Consider the following 20638-nt stretch of genomic DNA (forward strand, 5'->3'; position numbering starts at 1 on the left):
GCGAAGCTGGAGCTCACCACCCCAAGATCAAGAGTCGCATCCTCTTCCGACTGAGGCCAGGCGCCCCAGAGGTGTATTTTTATCTTTTCCTTTGTGAGTACGGTTTAAGAAAGAAGGGAACCAAGGGGCCAGAGGAGGCATCCCCTTCCCTCAAAGAGGGAACAATGCTTCTCTTCCGCTCCACCCAAGGTGACAGGTCCAACTCCAGCCAAGAATTCCTCAAAATGTGTGGCACAGTGTTGGCATTTGGTAAATACTGGTGAAACTTATGAGTGAAAAAGACGTGACTTGGTATATAAAATTGGCATATTCCACAACTGGCAACTGCCTCCGGAGAGATATGAAGCCCAGGGCTTATGTTCTTTATCCCTACCCCCCACTACAACACACACACGTGTTCTCCTAACCTCACCCCCACCCCAAAAGTCGAAATGATAAAAACACAATGATTCGGGCCCAAACTCGTGTTTATATGTGGAGGTGGAAAAGAGCCATGATCATCAGGAGGGGAAACCGAGGCAGATCACACAAGAGGCGAAATCCAGAAGATCATTGGGCCCAGGACTCTTTCTGGAGGCTCAGAAATACCAGGATTCCAGGAGGTCTCACAGCATGAAGGGAGCCTGACTACATTAGCTGGTGGTAGCCAGGATGGAGGGTGATATCAGCGGCTGAGAATGCATTTACGTGCTACGAATCGGCATCCTTGGGCACGCCGGGAGTGGGCAGGAGGGCCCCAACATCATCGTCCCCACGGAGAGACATCCAAGGGGCTGAGGGAAGAGGAAGTGGGTGGGGGAGGTCATGAGAATCTCTGAAATCCCCTGGGGTTCCTGACTGCCCCTCCCCCACGTGTGTCTGTCTGTCTTTCCCAGTCTCTGTCCTATTCCACAGGTTTCTGTCCCCCCTCAGAGCCTCTGTTTCCTCCCTCCCATCCCACCACCTCCCGTGTCCCTGTTCCTTTCTGTCTAGATCCGTGGGCCCCCCCACCCCCACTCCAGGTCTGTCCCTCTCTGAGTTCTTTCCCTCTTCCTGCTCCACACCTGGAAGCCCCTTTCTCATCCTCCTCCACAGCAGAGCTCCTCCTGCGGCCACTGCCATGAGCAGTAAGAAGCCAACGACGATTCCGATCACAGGCACGGAGGATCTGGCTGGTGATTCTGCAGCCAGAGAATGATGTGAGATGCAGAGGGAACCCTCCGGCCCATCTGAGCCAGGGCCAGAGCCTGGGGATTCTCAGTCCCTCCCAACCACCCAGATCACAGCATCAGGTTTTTGGGGAGTGGGTGTGGACAGAGGGAATGCCAGTCAGCTGATGTTCTAGGTCTGTGTAGAACACCCCCACTTTGCATAGAAGAGTCAAGATGGGTCCCAGTACCACTGGCCAAGGGACCCAGAGCAGCAGGGTGCATGGTAGTCTGACTAGGAGAGAGGAAGGGCAGTCACAGAGCAGTAGCCCGTCTGATTCACAGAGGACTGGCTGTGGCTGAGGGACAACTGGCAGCAGCAGATAACGAATGGTCAGACTAGCAGCAGCAGCAGGGAAGGCAGACCGGCAGCAGTGGGGCAGAAGGCGGTTGCAAGGCAGCCAGAGACAGAGAGTATCAGGCCTCCCCGGGACCTTACCCAGCTCCACGGTGAGGGGCTGCGGCAGCCCAGCGTGCTGCACCACGCAGCGGTAGTGATGCTCGTCACCACTTTTGACTGTCAATGAAGACCAGGCATGGAAGGAGCCGTCACCATTGGGGCCAAAGTCACCTTCTCCGGAGCCCACAGCCAGCCCGTTCCGGAGGAACCGCAGTTGTAGCTCCGGGGGATAGAAAGAGAAGGCACTGCAGGTGAGCACAGAAAAGCCAGGGCTCCCAGGTCGGGCCTTCAGGCGCATGGAGGGTGGCTCTGCGGACAAACAGGCAGATAGACCTAAGCCCCAAGCCCATGAACCCCTAGCGCCAGACCTGGTGAGGGCCGGGGAAGGACGTACAGAAGCCTCCATTCCTTCCACCATAGCCAGCAGGCCCCGCCCTGTCCCCCACACTGTGCTGAGCCTGGAGGATAGAGTGGCAAAGGTGAAGGGACATTCCTGAGGGGATGGGACCCCCACCTATCCACAGTGAGGATATCCACCGCTCATCCATTCCTTCCTACAACAGACACACACTAAACATCAACCATGTTCAATGCCAGACACTCTTCTAGGCACCCAGGACACAGCAGTAAAGACAGACAAAGGTCCCTGTCTTGGGGTGCCTGAGTGGCTCAGTCAGTTTATCATCTGCCTTCAGCTCAGGTCATGATCCCAGGGTCCTGGGATTGAGTCCTGTGTCCAGCTCCCTGTTTGGCAGGCAATCTGCTTCTCCCTCTCTCTCTCCCCCATTAGTGCTCTCTCTCTTTCTCCTTCTGTGTCTGTCTCAAAAAAAAAAATAAAATCTTTTTAAGCAAAAGTCCCTGTCTTCGTGGAGCTCATGTTCTAATGAGGGCAGAGAGATAAATATTTGTGTCCAAATAAATGAAAAGGAAACACACTGTGAAAGTGTTGTGATGAGAGAAAATAAGACAGATCCTACAGTCGTTAAAGGATAGTAAGCAGACGTCATACCAGTGCATTTGAAATTGAAATGAACTGGACAAATTCCTAGGAAATGCAACCTTCCAAAACTGACACAAGAAGAAATAAAAAAACTTTAGTAGTCCTATAATGATTGAATAATTTTAACCCATAACTTAAAAACTTTCCAACAATAAAAGTCCAGGCCCAGGTGACGTCATTGGTGAATTTTTTTTTTAAGATTTTATTTATTTATTTGAAAGACAGTGATCACAAGTAGGCAGAGAGGCAGGCAGAGAAAGGGGAGGAAGCAGGCTCCCTGCCAAGCAGAGAGCCTGATGTGGGGCTTGATCCCAGGACCCTGGGATCATCACCTGAGCCAAAGGCAGAGGCTTTAACCCACTGACTCACCCAGGCGCCCCTCATTGGTGAATTCTTAAAACAAACAAACAGGGGCGCCTGGGTGGCTCAGTGGTTTAAGCCTCTGCCTTCAGCTCAGGTCATGATCTCAGGGTCCTGGGATCGAGCCCCACATCAGGCTCTCTGCTCAGCAGGAAGCCTGCTTCTCCCTCTCTCTCTCTCTCTGCCTGCCTCTCTGCTTACTTGTGATCTGCATCTGTCAAATAAATAAATAAAATCTTAAAACAAACAAACAAACAAACGAAAACAAGTAGCACATCTACACCTAATTTAGGAAAAAGGCTTCCCTGTAATTCCATGGAGGAGACAGGAAGGTGGTCTTTCAGCAAATGATGCAGGGTCAACTGGAGATCCTTGACGGACAAATGAACCTAGAACCCTTACCTCACACCCTCACACGCAATTACCTCAAGACGGATCACAGTTACATGTAAAAGTTACTTATCAACCAAGCTTCTAAAAGACCTAGAACCTTCATAGCTTTGGGAGAGGAAAGATTTCCTGAAGAGAACACACACAAAAGCTATAGAGAAAAGATGGATGGGTTGCTCTTCATTAAAATTAAGAACTTTTGTTCATTAAAATGTTTCATCAAGGGCACCTGGGTGGCTCAGTGGGTTAAAGCCTCTGCCTTCAGCTCAGGTCATGATCCTAGGGTCCTGGGATCAAGCCCCACACTGGGCTCTCTGCTCCGCGGGGAGTCTGCTCCCTCCCAACTCTCTCTCTCTGCCTGCCTTTCTGCCTACTTGTGATCTCTGTCTGTTAAATCAATAAATAAAATCTTTTTTAAAAAATGTTTCATCAAGAGGGTGAAAAGATAAGCTGCACAGCAGGAGAAGTTATTTCCAATAGAACCATCTGACCTAGCCAAAAGACTCATATCCAGAATATATCAGGAACTCTAATAAGAAAAAGAGATAAAAATTCCAATTAAACAATGGGCAAAAACTCTCACATAGCCACTCCAAAAGAGTGGACACTCCACTGTCAATAACATGAAGTTCCCCGTCATTAGTCATCAACTTGCTGACTTGAATTTTTTAAAAGATTTATTTATTTGAAGAGGGAAGGGGGAGAGGGAGGGAGAGAGAGAATCCCAAGCAGACTCCCTGCTGAGCACAGAGCCCAGTGCAGGGCTCAATCCCACTACCCCGAGATCACAACCCAAGCTGAAACCGAGAGCCAGAGGCTTCACCAACTGAGCCACCCAGGCGCCCCCTCACTGTTCTGATTTTGTCCGATTTTGCCAAATCATGTATATGATGCTCATTTATCATCAGAGAAATGTAAAATGCTTCACAGTAAGACACCATCATATACCAACTGGAATGCTTCAAACTCAAGACAGACGATATCAAAGTCTGGCAAGCCTGTGGAGCAAATGGAGTTCTCAAACACAGCTGGTGAGACTCTGAAATGGGCTTAACCCCTTTGAGCAAAGTCTTTAGCTCTACCTGCTATAGCTAATCTGGGGCCTATAGCACCATACGCAAACTGGCTCATGCTTAAGGTCATCTGAAGTTCAAAATCAGTCAACGCCATGGTGATAAAAATTGGGTCAGCTGTTGCCCTTGGGAGGTATGGAATGGAAGGGGACACAAGGAAGTCTTGTAAGGTGCCAAAAATGTTCTAGATCTTGGTACACAGGCATCCATTAAACATAATCAATGTACTTTAGGTAGGTGAGTTATACCTCAATGAAAAAGAAAAAACAGAGACACTGTAGTGAATGAATGGACAAAACAGTGACATGGGACGGGGCGCCTGGATGGCTCAGTGAGTTAAAGCCTCTGCCTTCAGCTCAGGTCATGATCCCAGGGTCCTAGTATCGAGCCCCACATCGGGCTCTCTGCTCAGCAGGGAACCTGCTTCCCCCTCTCTCTCTCTGCCTGCCTCTCTGCCTACTTGTGATCTCTGTCTGTCAAATAAATAAATAAATCTTTTTTAAAAAAACAAAAAGCAGTGGCATGGGAGACAATAATGGGGGTGATATGGGGACACACTTTAACCAGGGTGATCAGAGGGGACCCAGTCATGGCAGGACTCCAAGAAAGAGAACTGTAAGCAGACAGGACAGCAGGTGCAAAGGGCCTGAGGAGGGCAAGAACCTGACAGTTGGAGAAAGGGAAAAGAGAAAGCCAGCATGGCTGCGGTGTTGTGGAATTATAGTGATGGAAAACAGCCAGGCCCAGCCACTGGCGGGGATGGGTGGGCCACAGAGTAGAGGCAGCATTGTAGCTTGAGAATAGAGAAAAGCTAATAGTTTTAGGTAGTGGTGGGCTAGGAACTCATTTATGTTTGAGAGCATTCCTCTGGCTGCTAGGCAGAGCATGGTCTGTCCTGAGGACCAGGATGGAAGTTGGGATTGCAAGATGGGGACACTGAGGACAAAAGAGCCCCCGAGAATCCCCCAGCCATGCTCGTAAGTACAGCTGGGACGTTTCTGTGTTTAAGCGGGGTGTGTGTGTGTGTGTGTGTGTGTGTGCGCGAGGGTCAGGCAAGGCATCATGGGGATCCAAAAGAGGCAACCTCTCAGGCCACAGGAAAACCTCCCTGGCTGTGACACCAGAGGATCAGATAGACAAGGGCAGAGGTGGAGAAAGGGGAGGACTGATGTAGGCTCAAAAAACTCTGGGTGAGCGTGTCTGCCTAAGCCAAGCAGGTGCAGGCTGAGGGGAGGGACAGAGGCCACTGCCCCTTGGGGCCTCCAGGCCAGGTTGAGGAACTCAGCTCTGTCCAGAAGTCACTGAGCTCCAGGGGAGGGCTGTGTGTGGGAGAGCAGCAGGGACAGCTCTGGGTATGAAAAGACCCTCTGGGACATGTCAGGGAGGGCTGCAGTGGGGAGAGTGGAGGCCAGGAGGCCAGGAAAGAGGCTGGGGGAAGAGGAGGAGGCCAAGGATGGGGGTGTGGGGGCGGAGAGCTCCATGGGGACCAGGGATCCCTCTGGAGGTTGCTCACCCTTCCACTCCAGGTTCCCACGGCCCCTCTCCAGATGGCCCAGCAGCCGCTGGGGGCAGGAGTTGAGCAGGAAGGTCTTCTCCTTGCTGACCGCCCCCGCGTGCTGCATCCACGTCTTCTGAATGGTCTCAGTCTCGGGCCAGTCCCCATCCCAGGTGCCCAGCTTAGGGTCGAAAGTCATGAAATCCTCGCCGTTCAGAGCAAACTTGGCCACGGGAACCGAGGCATTGTCGGGGCCCAACTCACAGCCCAGCAGGCCCTGCAGGGTGTAGGGTCCTGGGGTGCCCACATACAGGTAAGCAGGACCCAAGAGCAGGGGGCCTGGCCCCTCCACACTCAGACCCCGGGGGTCCGGTTCTTACCTCCTTTCCCCAAGGCTTTGAGACCTTCAAGAAACAGCTCCTGCTTGCTCCGCAGGTCGGTCGTCTCTTTCTCCCAATACCAGGAGACCTGGTTTTCCCAGACCCAAGCCCCACATGGCTCAGCCTCGGCACGCAGGTTATTGTAGCTCAGGTACTGCTGGGGACCCAGCCAGCCGGACACCCAGAAGGCAGGGGCCCCAGGGGCAGGAGAGGACACGGCGGTGAGGTGGTACAGGAGCGAGAGATGGCTCTCTGCGGGAGGGAGACAGAGGCCAAGAGAGCAGATGCGGGGAGGACCTAGACTGGGAGCAGGACCAATACCCTGAAAGAGAAAAGACTCAACCCCAAAGAGGAAGGACAAACCAGACAGTGGGAGACAGCCTGGGGCCAACGGGGACATGGGACAGACGCAGAGAGGAAAGGGGCAGACTGGGGAGGGACAGACTCCCAGAGAAGGACAGATCCACGAGAAGGACAGATCCACGAGGAGGACAGACTTGGGGCGGAGGGGACAGAGTGGAAGCGGAAGACGCAAAAAGGACAGGAACAGACGCGGGGTAGGGGGGCGACAGACTCAGAGAGAAGCGACCAGGTGGCCCGCAGACGCAGCCACGGAGGAAGAACAGCGATAAAGTGACTCTCGGTGAAGGTCGGGCCAGTCCAAGTGAAACCTCAGATTTCGCTTCGCTTCCCTAGTCCCTTCCCGGCCGCCGGCGCCTCCCTCCTACCCCGCAGCCGCCGCCCCTCACCTGCGCGCACCGTCGGCAGCAGGAACAGCAGGAAACCGAGCCCCCAGGGCCGAGGCCGGGGGACCCACATCCTGAGCGGGAGACCTGGGGCGGGAGGGGGCGCGTGACTGCTCCGACCCCCGCCCCGCCCCCTCCTCCCCCAGCTCCCGAGGGGCTCGGCCAGCACGCGCACCCGCGCCTGGGGGCCCCCGGGCTCCGCGACCGCGGCTGGCCACCCTGCCCTCCACCCCGGCGAACTTTCACCCCTTCATTTGATCTTTTTGGGTTAATTAATTACAGAGCTTGGATAGGCTGAGAGTTCTGTCTCAGCGCTCAGCCCCGCCTCTTCCTCCTCCCTCAGACCCTGGAATCCGAGCCCCAGCTCCTCCTCCTCAGACGGAGAGCGCGGGTCCTCGGCCCCTCCTCCCTCAGACCTAGGAGTTCAGGCCCCCCAGCTCCTCCCTTTCTGAGACCCAGGGGTCCGGGCCCCCAGCCCCACCTCACTCAGACCCAGGGGTCCAGGGCCTCCAGCCGCCTCCTCCCTCAGAGCCAGTAGTCCTCACCCCCAGATCCCTCCTTTCTGAGACCCAGGGGTCCGGGCCTCCAGCCTCTCCTTCCCCAGACCCAGGAGTCCGAGTCCCCAGCCCCCTCCTCCTTCAGACCCAGGGGTCCAGGGTGCCTCCACTCCCGCGCCACTCTTCCCTCAGATCTGAGAGCCCCTGTCCCAGGGCCCCTCCTTCCCCAGACCCAGGAGTCCAAACCCCCAGCCCCCTCCTCCATCAGGCCAAGGAGTCCAGGGCCTCCAGCCCCTCCTCCCTCAGACCTGGGAGTCCAGGCCCCCCAGCCTCTCTTCCCTCGGATCCGGATCCGGGAGTCCAGACCCCCAGCCGCCTCCTTCCCCAGACCCAGGAGTCCTCACCTCCAACCCCTCCTTCCCCAGACCCAGGAGTCCAGGCCCCACAGCCACTGCTTCCCCAGACCCGGAAGTCCAAGTCCCCAGTCCTCTCCTCTCTCAGACCGAGGTGTCCAGGCCCCCTCCCACTGCACACTCCAGCCCCTGGCACCCTCCTCCCTCAGACCCGGAGTGCAGGACCCCAAACCACTCCTTCCTCAGATCCATGAGTCCCCACCGCAGCCCGTCCTCCCTCGGCCTGGGCCCCAGCTCTGCTCACAGCAAGCGAAGTTCCCTTCCAGCCTGCAGCCCGAGCTGGCTCCCGTGACTGGAGACCCCAGTTCCTCTCTCACATCCTGTCCGGACACTGCTCCCTGACTTCGGGAATATCCAACCCCGCCCCCCAGCTGCAGGGCACACCCCAGGCCAGGCGCCCAGCCTCTGAGTATTGTCTCTGCCTCGCTCTTGAAAACTTTTTTTCTTTGTTTCTTTTCCTTTTGGTCTTTCTCGGTTGCTCCTTGTTTGTTATTTTGTGGTGGGAGCCACCCGGCAAATTCATGACACAGTTGAGAGCCTGACGCTGTCCGAGTCCAGACTTGGGAGTTTCAGGGGGTCCTCTTCTTACCTCCTTGTCCAACCACCCCCACCTCCCACCCCTTCACCAGCTCTTGCTTGGGTGAATGTTCCCCAGACCCCTTCTAAATTTCCTCCTTGGAACCCGTCCCCTAAGTGTCCCCTTAAAATGCCTTTACACTTCTTTAGTATCTTCTGGATTCAGCGTCAATAACATAGTCCCAAGATACATTGCTGTCTGTTGAGGCCCCCTCCAGTCCCCCGCCCCCTGCCCACACCGCGGCCGCCCTGCCTTCATTACATTGGCATGTTGTGCATACATAGAAAGAGACTTATTTTAAGGGATTGGCTCTTGTGACAGTGCTGGCTTAGCAAGTCTAAAATATTATAGGGGGTGGCTGGCAGCCTGGGGACTCGGGAAGGAGTTGCGGGTCCCACAGCAGCAGGCTGGAGAAGCAAGGAGAGTGGATCTTGCTAGGGAAAGTCTGAAGGCAGTCTGCCCGCCTGGGGGAGCTCCGTTTTGTCCTTCTCTTCAGGCCTGTAGTCTATGGGCTGCAGCCCACCCACCTTCTGGAAGGGCAGTCTGCTTTCCTTCAAATGCCCGATTTTAGTGGAAGTCTCATCCCAAAACATCCTCATAGAAACCTCCAGAGTAATGTTTGACCCAACAGCTGGGGCCCGGACCCTGCTAAGTTGACACATGAAATTAACCGTGACACATGGTCCATCTGTATTCAGCTTAGCTCTGGATTTCTTTTCGTTCCTCTCCTTGGTCCTGTTAGAACGTCCATAAGATCCACCCTCGGGGCCTCTAATGGTGCTGAAGGATCCTGTGTTCATGCCCCCACAAATCCTGTTACAGCACCCTCTGTTTTCTCCTGAAAGCCTCCAAGGAAACTGCCAGGCCCAGCTGTCCCCCTGCGTCCCTAGGGATCTGGCTGTGTCTCTAGGGGACCATTCCAGCAGCCCTGGGGCTCTCATTTTAGAGACCTCAAGACCAAAAACAAGCAAAGTGAATAATAAAATAAAGGCTTTGGGTCCTTCTTGTGATGTTCCTTGGACCCTGGTATAAAAGGGCCAATGTCTTGTGATAGTGCGCCCCAGGACCCTGCTTTACTTTCCCTTGGAGCCTGGAAACCATCGCCCATCTGTCCTGTAGGACCCTGGCCAGAGGCCTCTCCTTGGCCCCAGGTCTCTGATATCTCAGGTCCCCACCCCCATGCCCTTTGGGTCCCCTGATAGAATCCTGAGGCCCAGACATAATGTCTGCAACAGCTTCTGCTAATCTCATTCTTGGAATTGGCCACCCCACCCCTGGGATCCTGCTAAGCCAGTCCTGAACGTTCTCCCTGGTGTGACCCCAGAGGGGCCTCAGCCCCAGGCCCTTGTCTCCTGCTACAATGTTCCTACCAGCAGCAACCCTCCCACATTTCTCAGGGACTTGCCATCAGGGCTTTCTCATACCTCCTCATCAGCTAGATTGTTGCTCCCTCACCCAAGAGGGAACCACCCTCAAGGGCCTGGGGACCCCACTGAAAAGGGGCTCTGAGGTCTTGCTATGTGTGTCCTCTTTAGGTCCCTGAGTCCTATCTACCGGTTAAGAAACCTCCACCCACCCCACACAAGGGATCTTCTCTATAGTCTATATCCCTAAATAATGCAATAAGGGACATGCCCTGGGTTCCTGCCACAGTGCTCCCGGGACGCTAGGACATTGTCCCTGGGCTTCCATAACACTCATGTTTTGCCTGCCTGTCCTTCAGCTCCTTCTTTACCCCTCTCCGGGTATCTGTCTCCTCTGGGTGTCTTCAGTCCTGGTACAATGTCCCACCAACTGTCACTGCCACACCTGTCAGAACACTGCTCTAATATTCACTGGGTCCTACCGAAAAGTCTTTGATGGTGGCGGGGGCCAGGGGTTGCTGGGTGGCTCATTTGGTTAAGCATCTGCCTTTAGCTCAGGTCATGATCTCAGGGTCTTGAGATCAAGACCCACATTGGGCTCCCAGCTCAGCGGGGAGTCTGCTTCTCCCTCTCCCTCTTCCCCTGCCTGTGCTCTTTCTGTCTGTCTGTCTCTCTCTAATGAACAGATAAAAATCTTAAAAAAGAAAAAATAAGAGTGTCTCCTAGCTCTACCATGAAGTCCTGCTTAAACATTCCAAGGTCCAGCTAGTCTGTGTCCTCCGGACTCTGGGAAAATTCCTGCAGGGTTTTCCCCACGTGTCCCAGGGTCCTGCTTCAGTGGCCACCGCCCACGGCCCCGGATCACTCATTCATTTCCCACTGCTGCTGTAATTCAACCATGAACTCAGCAGCTCGAAACCACACAGATTTTTGATCTTACACTTCTGGAAGTCAGACATCTAAAATGGTCCACAGCTCTGGTTCTTTCTTAAGGCTCGAGGGGAGAGTCCGTTCTCCTGCCTTTTCTGGCTTCTGGAAGCTGCCTGCATTGTCATGGCCCCTTCCTCCAGCTTCAAAGCCAGCAACACAGCTGCTTCTCTCCCTTCTGACCTCTGTGTGCGTGCGGTCATTCAGCCTCAAATCTCTCTCTGACTCTGATCTTCCCACCTCCCTCTTATTTTTTTAAGTTAATTTTTGTTAAGCATTAAGAATGAATATTTTTCTCAGCCTGTGTGGGGAGCAAGCCCACAACGGTGGTGTTGTGTCATATTCTACCCAGCTGAACTAACCGGCCAGCCACTCGGCCCCCATCTTCCTCTTACAGGTATTCTAGGGATTACATTGGTCCCCTGGATAATTCCAGATCATCTCCCCATCTCAAAACCCTGAATTTAATTGCATCTGCAAAGTCCGGCTTATCATATGAAGTAACAGATTCCCAGGTTTCAGGGGATTACAGCATTCATATTTGGGGGAATGTCAGCCTACCACAGTCAGGAAGGATGCCCTTCTTTGTCCCTGTTAGAATACCCGCCGCTGACCTCCTCTGCCAGGGCTGGGCAGTGAGGGCTCTCAGTCAGCCAGAACATTCCCCATAACATCCCTCCTTCCTGCTACAGCAGAGAAAGCCTTCAGGGTCACTTAGGACACACCGGGAGTCCCTTCTAGGTGTTCTGGGGTCCTGTTTGTTTATAGCAACTCCTGGGTATCCCTTCTCATAGTCCCAGAGTCCGTCTCTAACGATCCTCACTGTGCCCTCCAGAGTCCCTGGGCTCCTGCTGTTCCCCAGGGGCCCACTATAAAGAAGATGAAGCCCATGGCAGGACCAGTTATGTAATTTGCAGGGCTTGGGGCAAACGAAAATGTGGGGCCCCTCGTTCCAACTTCAAGACGGTTCGAGCAGAGCACTGAACCATTGAATCCAGGGTGGGTCCCTTCTGAATGAGATCTGAAGCCGCCTTGGCCTTGCGGCCTGTGCACTAGGATTGCGCCCTCTGCACCTGCACCAGTAGTGCCCCCTACTGATCCCGGGAGGTAATCTCGCCTGAGTTCAAAACCAAATCCTTCTTCCACGTTGGCTTTTCCGAGCCCTGTTTTTTATCTATAAAGTGGGGATAACGATTCTGCCAACCTCAGGAGAGAGGCTTCAGGGAGTCAAGGACTGGGCATGGGGCAAATGTAGGGCATAACAGTAACATTTGTTTCCTTTAATGTACACCCCTCCCTACCTCCGACTCCCAGCTGCTGTTAGGGTCCCAGGGATCTGAGACACCATGCCCCTGATGTCTTGCTCCCTCTTGCATCTGCAGGGGCCAGGACAGTAAATATTGGTAGAATGAATGATGGCAACCACGAAGGACCTTGGGCTGGTTTGATAAGACCCTAAAACTCTTCTAGAATAGCTTTGATGTCCTGCTATAACATTCTAGCAGAATCTCTGCTGGAGCCCTCTGTGATAACGTATAACAGAGCTGGGATTTACCAGAATGTTAGACTCCCAGGGATTTGCCATGATAGACTCTGGGATGTTGGGTAAAATGCCCCAAAATGGGGCAGCAGGATGGCTCAGACACATACAAAAGCTACTTCAAGTTCCCCAGACTCCACTCACAGACCTCGGGACCAGACCAGACCAGTCAAATGATTTCAGGTGCCTGCTCCCAGAAGTCCTGCTACAGTAGAATACCACAGAAGCTGCAACAATGATTGCCAGGAGAGGGGGCCGTCGTCACCTGCTAATGAGCAGCAGAGCTGGAAATCAGCACAGAGCCTGTGGTCACCATGCTGTCACTTGGAGGTATCTCTTCATGGTCCCCGCTTCCGCTGAGCTCCAAGGACAGGCCTGCCTTGTGGGATGCAGAATTTAACTGTTTACTCCCCTGAACACGTACGGGTGCTTCCAACTTGTCCACATGCTGGGGATGCGGAGCTCACCTTCCAGGTAAACAAACACGCTCCATCACAGGGGTTTGTGCAATAAACATACAAATACACAAGAAATGGGCTTCATTTGTCTCTGCAGGGTAGTCAAGCCGGGAAGGGCGGTTGGGCAGCTTGGGGGTTTGGCTGGATGGCAAGAGGCTGGGGAGCACTACAGCTGAGACAAAGAAGGAGGGAGCCAGGTGGACACCTGAACGGAGAGCTGCCAGGCAGTGGGCACAGCCAGTGCGAAAACTCAGAGGAGGGAGCAAGTCTGCTGGGCGCTGCCTGCTAAGCAGTGCGGAGGGCAAAGGGTAGACACGGTGGTCACCTCCCTCCAGGCACAAGTGGCATGGCCCCAGGGCATCTCTCCTTGGTCTTTGCCACATGACCCACCAGACCCAGCATAGGTGTCCCCCAGCATACACCAGGCAGGCACCCCACCTGCGACTATGTACCCTAACACAGTGGGGTGCCAAGCAGACACCCCAAGACCACTGGGAGGGAACAAGGTAGCTGGGCTGCTGTCAACAGCGCAGCCCCACCCCAAACGGAAACACCTGTGGTGGGGGGGCTCCTAGGGCCACCTCGGAGCCCTTCTGGGTCCCAGGCCCCTCCCTTGGGGTCTCTGCCCTCCAGCACGGGTGGGGTGGGGCAGGCTTACAGGCTGAAACTCCGGGGCGGTGCCCCCTTCTGACCTGTCCCTGCCCCTTCCTGCCCCCTTTGATGCGGCCCCACTTCCTCTGGCAGGAACCCCCGCCCTCACTGGGTCTGGGTAAAAAAGGAGCCGCAGAGCCAGTCCAGAGGCAGTGTCCCTGGAGGTAGCAGCTCCTCTCTCCTCTCGGCCCTGTCTCCCAACCCTTGTACCAGTGCTGTGCCTCAGTCCCTGGTACAGGTATGGGGGGCAGGGACCTGGGGATCCCAGCAGCACCAGGCCCCAAGGGCTGAAGCCATCAGGTGCCTCCTTCTCCCCTGGCTGCCAGCTTCAACTCCGGTGAGGGTCTCTCTACAGCTTCTAAAAGCCACTCCCCCCTCCTCAATCCCGCCACCTTGCTGCCCCCCAGGTCTATCATCTTGAACTTGATTTCCTGCTCAAGGTCTGTCTGGCCTTGTTCTGAAATCTGAGGCTGTCACTACCTGTGGTCTCCGACCTTGCTCAGAACCCAGCTGAGTCCCTTTCCGGGTCTCTAACTGATCCTCAATGTCCCTTTTTCCCTAAAAGACTGCCTTTCACTGTTAGGGTCAACCTCTCTCCCTTTCCCACATTTTCCTGACACTCCGCATCACCATCTGGCCATGTCAGAAGGCTCTTTCCCTGACCCTGTCCCCATTTTTCTCCTCCCCCAAGGCTACCCTGACCTGGTCAGTCTCCCTTCCAGGGCCTTTCCTAACCCACGTCTAGCAGCCTGTAAGCAGGTGCTGCTAAGGTGGGTCCCAGGCTGGCTCCAGCTTGCCTCACTAGGAGAGGGACCTTCAAAGCCAGTTTCCTTGGACTTTCAGGCAAAGGAAGTTTCTAGAACCTGAGTGAGACCTGGAGCTGAGCTGCTCACCCAGGGGAGAACCTGTTGCGACAGATGAGTTTGCTCATCTGCAATGGGGCATGGTGCTCACTCAGGAAGGGGCAGCGTGGCCTGGGGCTGGAGGGGGGAGCTGCCTGGCCTCCATGCTCCACTTCTCTACTGTCAGGGGGGAGACAGAGAAGCCCAGGCTGAAGTCAAGACCCCTGCGGCTCAAGAACAGGTAGCACAGGACTCCACAAGCCCATCCACCAGCCCCCCTGCCTCCCCCTCCCCCACTTCCCCAACCTTAGCCAGGTCCAGAGGGCCCTCCGCCCTCACTCACTTCCTCCCCAGAGACTGGGGGGTGGGGAGCACACCCCACCGCCAGGTAGAAGGGCTTACTTACAAGAAGTAGCATGGACCAAAAGGAGACGCAAAAAGGGGAGCAGTGTTTTAATACAGGTTCCTATCTTTACCCAGAGATGTGAGGACAGGAAGGATGTGGCTCCCGGTCCCTCCTTTATACTTGGGTCCAGAGAATGAGAGAGAACCCCATTTTTTGCCATCAACCCCATTCCCCTCCCAGGAACAACCCCTCTGGCAAAGGAGCAGATACCCTAGGCCAGGTCCCCGACTGGGAAAATAACTTTATTTTCTTCAAGGGTGTGGACAGGTGTCTAGTCTCAGAATTTCTGGAACTGCTTCTTGGTGCCAGCAGCCTTTGTGACTTTGAGCACGTTGAAACGCACTGTCTTGCTCAAGGGCCGGCACTCGCCCACTGTGACGATGTCGCCGATCTGGACATCTCTGTGGAGGTGGGCAGGGGCTGTGTCAGAGGCTGGCCTGTCCCATGCAGGCCACTGGAGGCCGAGGCCTCTCTGCTTTGCCCCCCACTCCCCACCCTACCCAAGCTCCAGTTTCCAGTTCCACCTGTCCCCGATCATTATTTATTGAACACAAACTGTGTCCAAGGTACCAAACCCAAAACTGGACAGAGGACACTCCAAACCTTTCAGAGGTGTCTCGGGGCAGAAGACCTCCATCGATCCCCTCCACTATACCCAGACTGGAGGCTCCTGAGGACCTGTGCTTGGCTGCACCAGTCTCCTCACACCATCTCCAACAGTTTAGTACCCACACAGCAGCCAGGTCCTGTGTCACTCAGCCTCGGGGGCACACCACGCCCGCCTCTCTGCCTGGGAACCTGCGGGCCCACTGTGTTCACCTGAAGCAGGGTGACAGGTGGACGGACATGTTCTTGTGGCGTTTCTCAAAGCGGTTGTACTTCCGGATGTAGTGGAGGTAGTCTCGGCGGATGACAATGGTCCTCTGCATCTTCATCTTGGTCACCACACCTGGGGGGAGGGGACAGACTGTAGGTCAGCCCCACGAGGAACGGGGGCTTTGGGCAGCCCAGAGCATGCTGGGAACTGGGAGCTACCTAGGTAGGATCCCAAGCCCTGTTGCTGACATCGGCTGTGCCAAATGGCCTTCTCAACATGCCCATGGTGGGTGACTGAAGACCATCTTGAAAAGACATCTGCCAGTGCCCCCATGGAACCAGGAGTCCGCCCATCCCCTCCTCACCCAGGAATCTGAGCAACCCCGGGCCCGTCATCCCTCAGATCCAGAAATCTGAACCCAAGCACCCAGGTGCCCTCACTCACCAGACAGAATCCGCCCTCGGATGGAGACATTACCAGTAAAGGGGCACTTTTTGTCAATGTAGGTGCCCTCAATGGCCTGAATAAGGAAAGAAGCGAGCCTTGAACAAACACTTCCTGAAATAACCAGGGGACGTGGCCCCGGGTCGGGAACTACATTTCCCACCAGCCCCGGGACCAGCCACCCAGCTGTGGCCAAGGTAACTGGTTTGCGCACACACGTGCAGGAACCCAGGGGTCTCCTTCCTTCTGAGGGTAGCCCCCATACCTCCTTGGGCGTCTTGAAGCCCAGACCGATGTTTTTGTAGTATCGCGGAAGCTTCTCCTTGCCAGTTTCTCCGAGCAGGACCCTCTTCTTATTTTGAAAGATGGTTGGCTGCTTTTGGTAGGCACGCTCAGTCTAGATGGACAAGGAGGCAGCTGGTGAGCCTGGAGACTGCAACTCGGCCTGGAAGCCCTCCCAGAAACCCCAGAACCCATCCTTCCTAGCATTTACTCCCCAAACGACAGACTCCCAAGCCTCGATCACTACCACTGAAAACACTCACCCCGAGTCTCTTGAGTTGAGATTCAACTCTGAACCAGCGTTTACTTCAGCATTTATGCTCTAAAACACCTCCCGTCACCTGCAGCACTCATTTCTTAAAACCCAGGCGCACAAAATCATTCCTTTAACAACGTGAACATCTTTCAGCAACTACTCTCCAAGCCACAAGGACACCCACCCAGGATTCTCTCCGTATATAATACATGCGATTTCAGAAATAAATACCAAAACCATGGGCTTCCTGGATTAGCCCTTAGGGCTCAGTTCTCACAGGATTAACCCGACGGCCAAGGCCTCCGGAAAAAACCACCCAGTAAACCGTGAGTTTTAAGAAGATAACTCCAAAAAGGCCTGAGCCGCCACTAAACCCCACGCGGGGAGCCCCCGGGACTTAGGAGGCGCTTATCTAGATTAATTCAAAGACACGTGCCCCCGAGGTAAAGCCTGGGAAATCGAGGTCGCCTGGTATCAGTCCTCAAACTGGGGCGCAGGGTCTTTCTCTCCGGGACGCGCCCCTGAGGCCGAGGGTGGGCCCCGCAGCATCCGTGCCAGCCCCGAGCCCGCACCTGAATGTCCGCCATCTTCCCGGCCGCCTCAAAAAAGGAAAGCCGGAAAGACGTCCGGGTTTCCTTATCGACTGCACAGGGGCAAAGGAGGAAGTGACGAAAGGGGGCGGGAACACGGTTTGGGGCGGGGCTTCGGGCGCGACTGTGATTGACGGGCGGCCCAAAGCCAGCACGGACGCCCCACAGTATGAAAGGCTGGGGGTAGGAAAGCGGCGGAAGCGCTCTCGCCAAATTCACGCCAGGAATGCGCTGGTCCTGCTAGTTCACGTTGGCAAGGCGAGGCCAGCTTCTAGCCCCCTAACGTTATCGCGAGAGTTATAGGGAGGCGGGCATGTTTCGACGGGGCTAAGATCACGTGGAGTATGGAAACCGCGTGGCTGTGCGCCTGCAGAATTCAAACAGGATGCGGTGGCGGCCATCTTTTTGCGGGGCGGTCGGCGGTCTGAAGAGCATGAGCCGACGGCGCTGCCATTTTTGTGAGGGGCGGGCATGGACCATGAGTTTTTTTCCCCCGAGTAATGAAGTTGTGCTTTATACCCTGTTTCATCCCCAGACCGTGGTGGTTTAGTGAAAAACAAAACAAACACCCCCGTGCTGATTTTCTGTCTGTAACAGCACTGTCCATTTGAACATTCCGCAGTGATGAAAATGTTCTATTATCCGGACTATCCAACACGGTGGCTGCTTTCATTTCAAATGTGTATGAGACTGAGGACCTGAATTTTTAACTTAGTTTCATATTTAACTTAAATTTACACAGCTACATGGAGCTAACTAACATCTATATCATTGGGCGGTGCAGGTCTATAACTGGATACAAATTTGTTATTTTGTCACTTGTTAGAAAGCAAAGTCTTAACGAAGCACAGGTTTTAATATTTTTTATTCTTTTCGATTCGGCTGACAAAAAATTGCTCTCCCAGGGTCTGAAAGCTCGTCTCAATTTGTGTACTTATCCTGTAGCATGAGGCACTGGTGCACAGGCCACATTTAGTGATGAGGCGCTTCCATTTTTTTTCTTAACTGCAGAACGCTTCTCCTCTCCTCCTTCCTTGCTGCTTTTTTTTTTTTTTTTTTTTTTTTTAAATCTACAGCAGTAGATTTTTTTTTTTTTTTAGATTTTATTTTATTTATTTGAGAGAGAGACAGTGAGAGAGAGAATGAGCGAGGAGAAGGTCAGAGAGCGAAGCAGACTCCCCATGGAGCTGGGAGCCTGATGTGGGACTCGATCCCGAGACTCCAGGATCACGCCCTGAGCCGGAGGCAGTCGTCCAACCAACTGCGCCACACAGGCGTCCCTTCCTTGCTGCTTCTAAAACTTGTAGATCCATCTGGGCCTTGGGACTTTTCAACTTGCTGTTTCTTCAACTGAATAATTTTTTTTTTTTTTTAAGATTTTATTTATTTAGGGGCGCCTGGGTGGCTCAGTCAGTTGAGCTGCTACCTTCAGCTCGGGTCATGGTCCCAGGGTCCTGGGATCGAGCCCCGCATCGAGCTGTCTGCTCAGCAGGAGGCCTGCTTCTCTTCCTCTCTCTGCCTGCCTCTCTGCCTACTTGTGATCTCTGCCTGTCAAATAAATAAATAAAATCTTTTTTTTTTTAAAAGATTTATTTATTTATTTATTTATTTGACAGATGGATAGAGAGAAAGCACAGGTAGACAGAGTGGCAGGCAGAGGGAGAGGGAAATGCAGGCTCCCCACTGAGCAGGGAGCCCATTTGGACTCGATTCGAGGACCCCAGGATCATGACCTGAGCTGAAGGTAGCAGCTCAACTGACTGAGCCACCCAGGCACCCCTTCAACTGAACTCTTTGTTCAGCGCCTCACCTCTCAGGCAGGTTCCCGAGGAAACCAACCCGCCCCTCCCCCCAGATTCCACACTGGTGACCCACTATGAAGAGGGTGAGATTTCTGGGGCGATTGGTGGCTCAGTCAGTTGAGCGTCTGCCTTCCACTCTTCCACTCGGTTCACCGACGCTCCCCCACCCACCCCGTGCTCTCTCTCAAATAAATACATGAAATATTTTAAAAGAGTGTGCGGTGTCCATAGCTCTGCTAGCAGGCTGGATTTTACATTTATCCCGTTTCCCTTTCTCCACTAGAAGGAAGGCAGGAATTTTTACCTGCTTTGCTCTCCAGGGCTTTCTGGCAGCTGTCATGTGGTTCAGTGCTCGATTCATACTTGTTGACTAAATCATCAAATGAATGAAGTTTGGATTGGGATTTGCCAAAACGCCCACCCTTATAGGCAGCTCTATAAATCAAGGCATGTCTCCACCATGGGATACTCTGCAGGCAGTTAATAAAGGGGAGGGAGCTCGATCGATCAGGAAATGAAAAGATTGCCAAGCCGTATTTCATTGTTTTAAATGTGCAGCTGGTTTTGAATAGGTATTTCATGCCCACGGTGCAAAATTCAAAAATTACAAAAATGAATGAATCTTTCTCCCACTCTTCTCCCCAGACACCGATGCCTAGTTTCCCTCTCCAAACACAACCACTGTCATCCTGTTAGCTTCCAATGGGTCTTCAGGCTGTTTTACCTTGGGTTGAATTTGTACATGGACAAAGTAAATTGCAGAACAGAATGCATACTATGGCCCATCTATTTTTAATATTTATTGATAGTCTGTGGGATGACTGCCTTTTCTTTTAAATCTCCTTATGTGATATAACTGCAGACTTTATAGATTTCAAACACTGCATTGTTCAGTAACTTAACTAATAGTTATATGTGATTTTTAAAAATATTTTATTTGACAGAGAGAGAGATCACAAGTAGGCAGAGTGAGAGAGTGGGAAGCAGGCTCCCTGCGGAGGAAAGAGCCCAAGGCGGGGCTCGATTCCAGGACCCTGAGATCATGAACTGAGCTTAAGGCAGAGGCTTCAACCACTGAGCCACCCATGGGACCCTATATGTGGTTATTTAAATTGAGTGACAGGGTGTAGCTCAGTGAGAGAGCCCATGCTTTGCACTATGAAACCCTGGCTTTGAGCCCTGGCACTTCCAACCACTGGCTTTTCATTCTTTAAGAGATACAGATTAAATTTAAATTGAATACCATTTAAAACTCAGTTCTTCAGTCACCTTATTCAAAGGTCAAGTGCCCAGAAGCCAGATGTGGCTTCCATATTAGAAAACATTCAGAGCATTTTTTTTTTTAAAGATTTTATTTATTTGAGAGAGAAAGAGAGAGAGAGAGAGAGAGAGAAACCTGAGCAGGGGGAGGAGCACAGGGAGAGGGAGAAGCAGGCTGACTGCTGAGCAGGGAGCCCAAGACAGGGCTCCGTCCCAGAACCCCAGGATCATGACCTGAGCTGAAGGCAGACATTTAACTGATTGAGTCACCCAGGCACCCTGATTCAAAACATTTTTATCAACACAGAAAGTTCTCTTGGACAATGTAGCTATAGAGTAGACTGTTCATATGTATATGGTGTCTTTTAAGTTGTACTAACTTCGAAGATGTAAATGCTACTAACTTACAAAAATAATTCGAAAGTTGAATTGCTTAAATTTCTTTCACACTTAATAGTTTTGTGAAAAAAAATTTTTTCTT

At 53.2% G+C, this 20638-nt stretch overlaps 2 protein-coding genes and 1 non-coding gene across 3 annotated transcripts; all 3 read right to left on the reverse strand.

Moving 5' to 3' along the window:
- Positions 1-449: 449 nt before the first annotated feature.
- Positions 450-8282, reverse strand: FCGRT (Fc fragment of IgG receptor and transporter). Its single transcript, XM_044256878.1, has 7 exons — positions 8186-8282; positions 7035-7118; positions 6286-6537; positions 5924-6199; positions 1627-1896; positions 1044-1160; positions 450-773 (listed from the first exon to the last, which is right to left on the reverse strand). Exons 2-7 carry the CDS (start codon positions 7102-7104, stop codon positions 691-693), a joined length of 1068 nt encoding a protein of 355 aa, XP_044112813.1. The 5' UTR covers positions 7105-7118; positions 8186-8282; the 3' UTR covers positions 450-690.
- A 6639-nt stretch (positions 8283-14921) lies between these two features.
- On the reverse strand, positions 14922-17184 carry RPS11 (ribosomal protein S11). Its single transcript, XM_044256880.1, has 5 exons — positions 17078-17184; positions 16233-16364; positions 15968-16043; positions 15526-15655; positions 14922-15107 (listed from the first exon to the last, which is right to left on the reverse strand). The coding sequence occupies exons 1-5, from the start codon at positions 17090-17092 to the stop codon at positions 14984-14986; spliced, it is 477 nt and encodes a 158-aa protein (XP_044112815.1). The 5' UTR covers positions 17093-17184; the 3' UTR covers positions 14922-14983.
- Positions 15764-15845, reverse strand: LOC122914865. The gene has a single exon (XR_006385929.1). It is a non-coding gene; the product is annotated as a small nucleolar RNA SNORD35 (small nucleolar RNA).
- Positions 17185-20638: the final 3454 nt, after the last annotated feature.

This window comes from Neovison vison, chromosome 7 (genome assembly GCF_020171115.1).
Source record: "Neovison vison isolate M4711 chromosome 7, ASM_NN_V1, whole genome shotgun sequence".
NCBI lineage: Eukaryota > Metazoa > Chordata > Mammalia > Carnivora > Mustelidae > Neogale > Neogale vison.

What these genes read in the sequence shown, in the direction of transcription:
- RPS11 (XM_044256880.1), bottom strand. An exon ending in GCTTCAAGACGCCCAAGGAG is followed by an intron (nt 16,044 to 16,232) that starts GTATGGGGGCTA and finishes TTCCTTATTCAG; the next exon opens with GCCATTGAGGGCACCTACAT. An exon ending in CCGAGGGCGGATTCTGTCTG is followed by an intron (nt 15,656 to 15,967) that starts GTGAGTGAGGGC and finishes CCCTCCCCCCAG; the next exon opens with GTGTGGTGACCAAGATGAAG.
- FCGRT (XM_044256878.1), bottom strand. Translation starts at nt 7,104, where the DNA reads ATGTGGGTCCCCCGGCCTCGGCCCTGGGGGCTCGGTTTCCTGCTGTTC. An exon ending in GCTGCCGACGGTGCGCGCAG is followed by an intron (nt 6,538 to 7,034) that starts GTGAGGGGCGGC and finishes TCCCTCCCGCAG; the next exon opens with AGAGCCATCTCTCGCTCCTG. An exon ending in GCCCCTCACCGTGGAGCTGG is followed by an intron (nt 1,161 to 1,626) that starts GTAAGGTCCCGG and finishes CTCTGGCTGCAG; the next exon opens with AATCACCAGCCAGATCCTCC.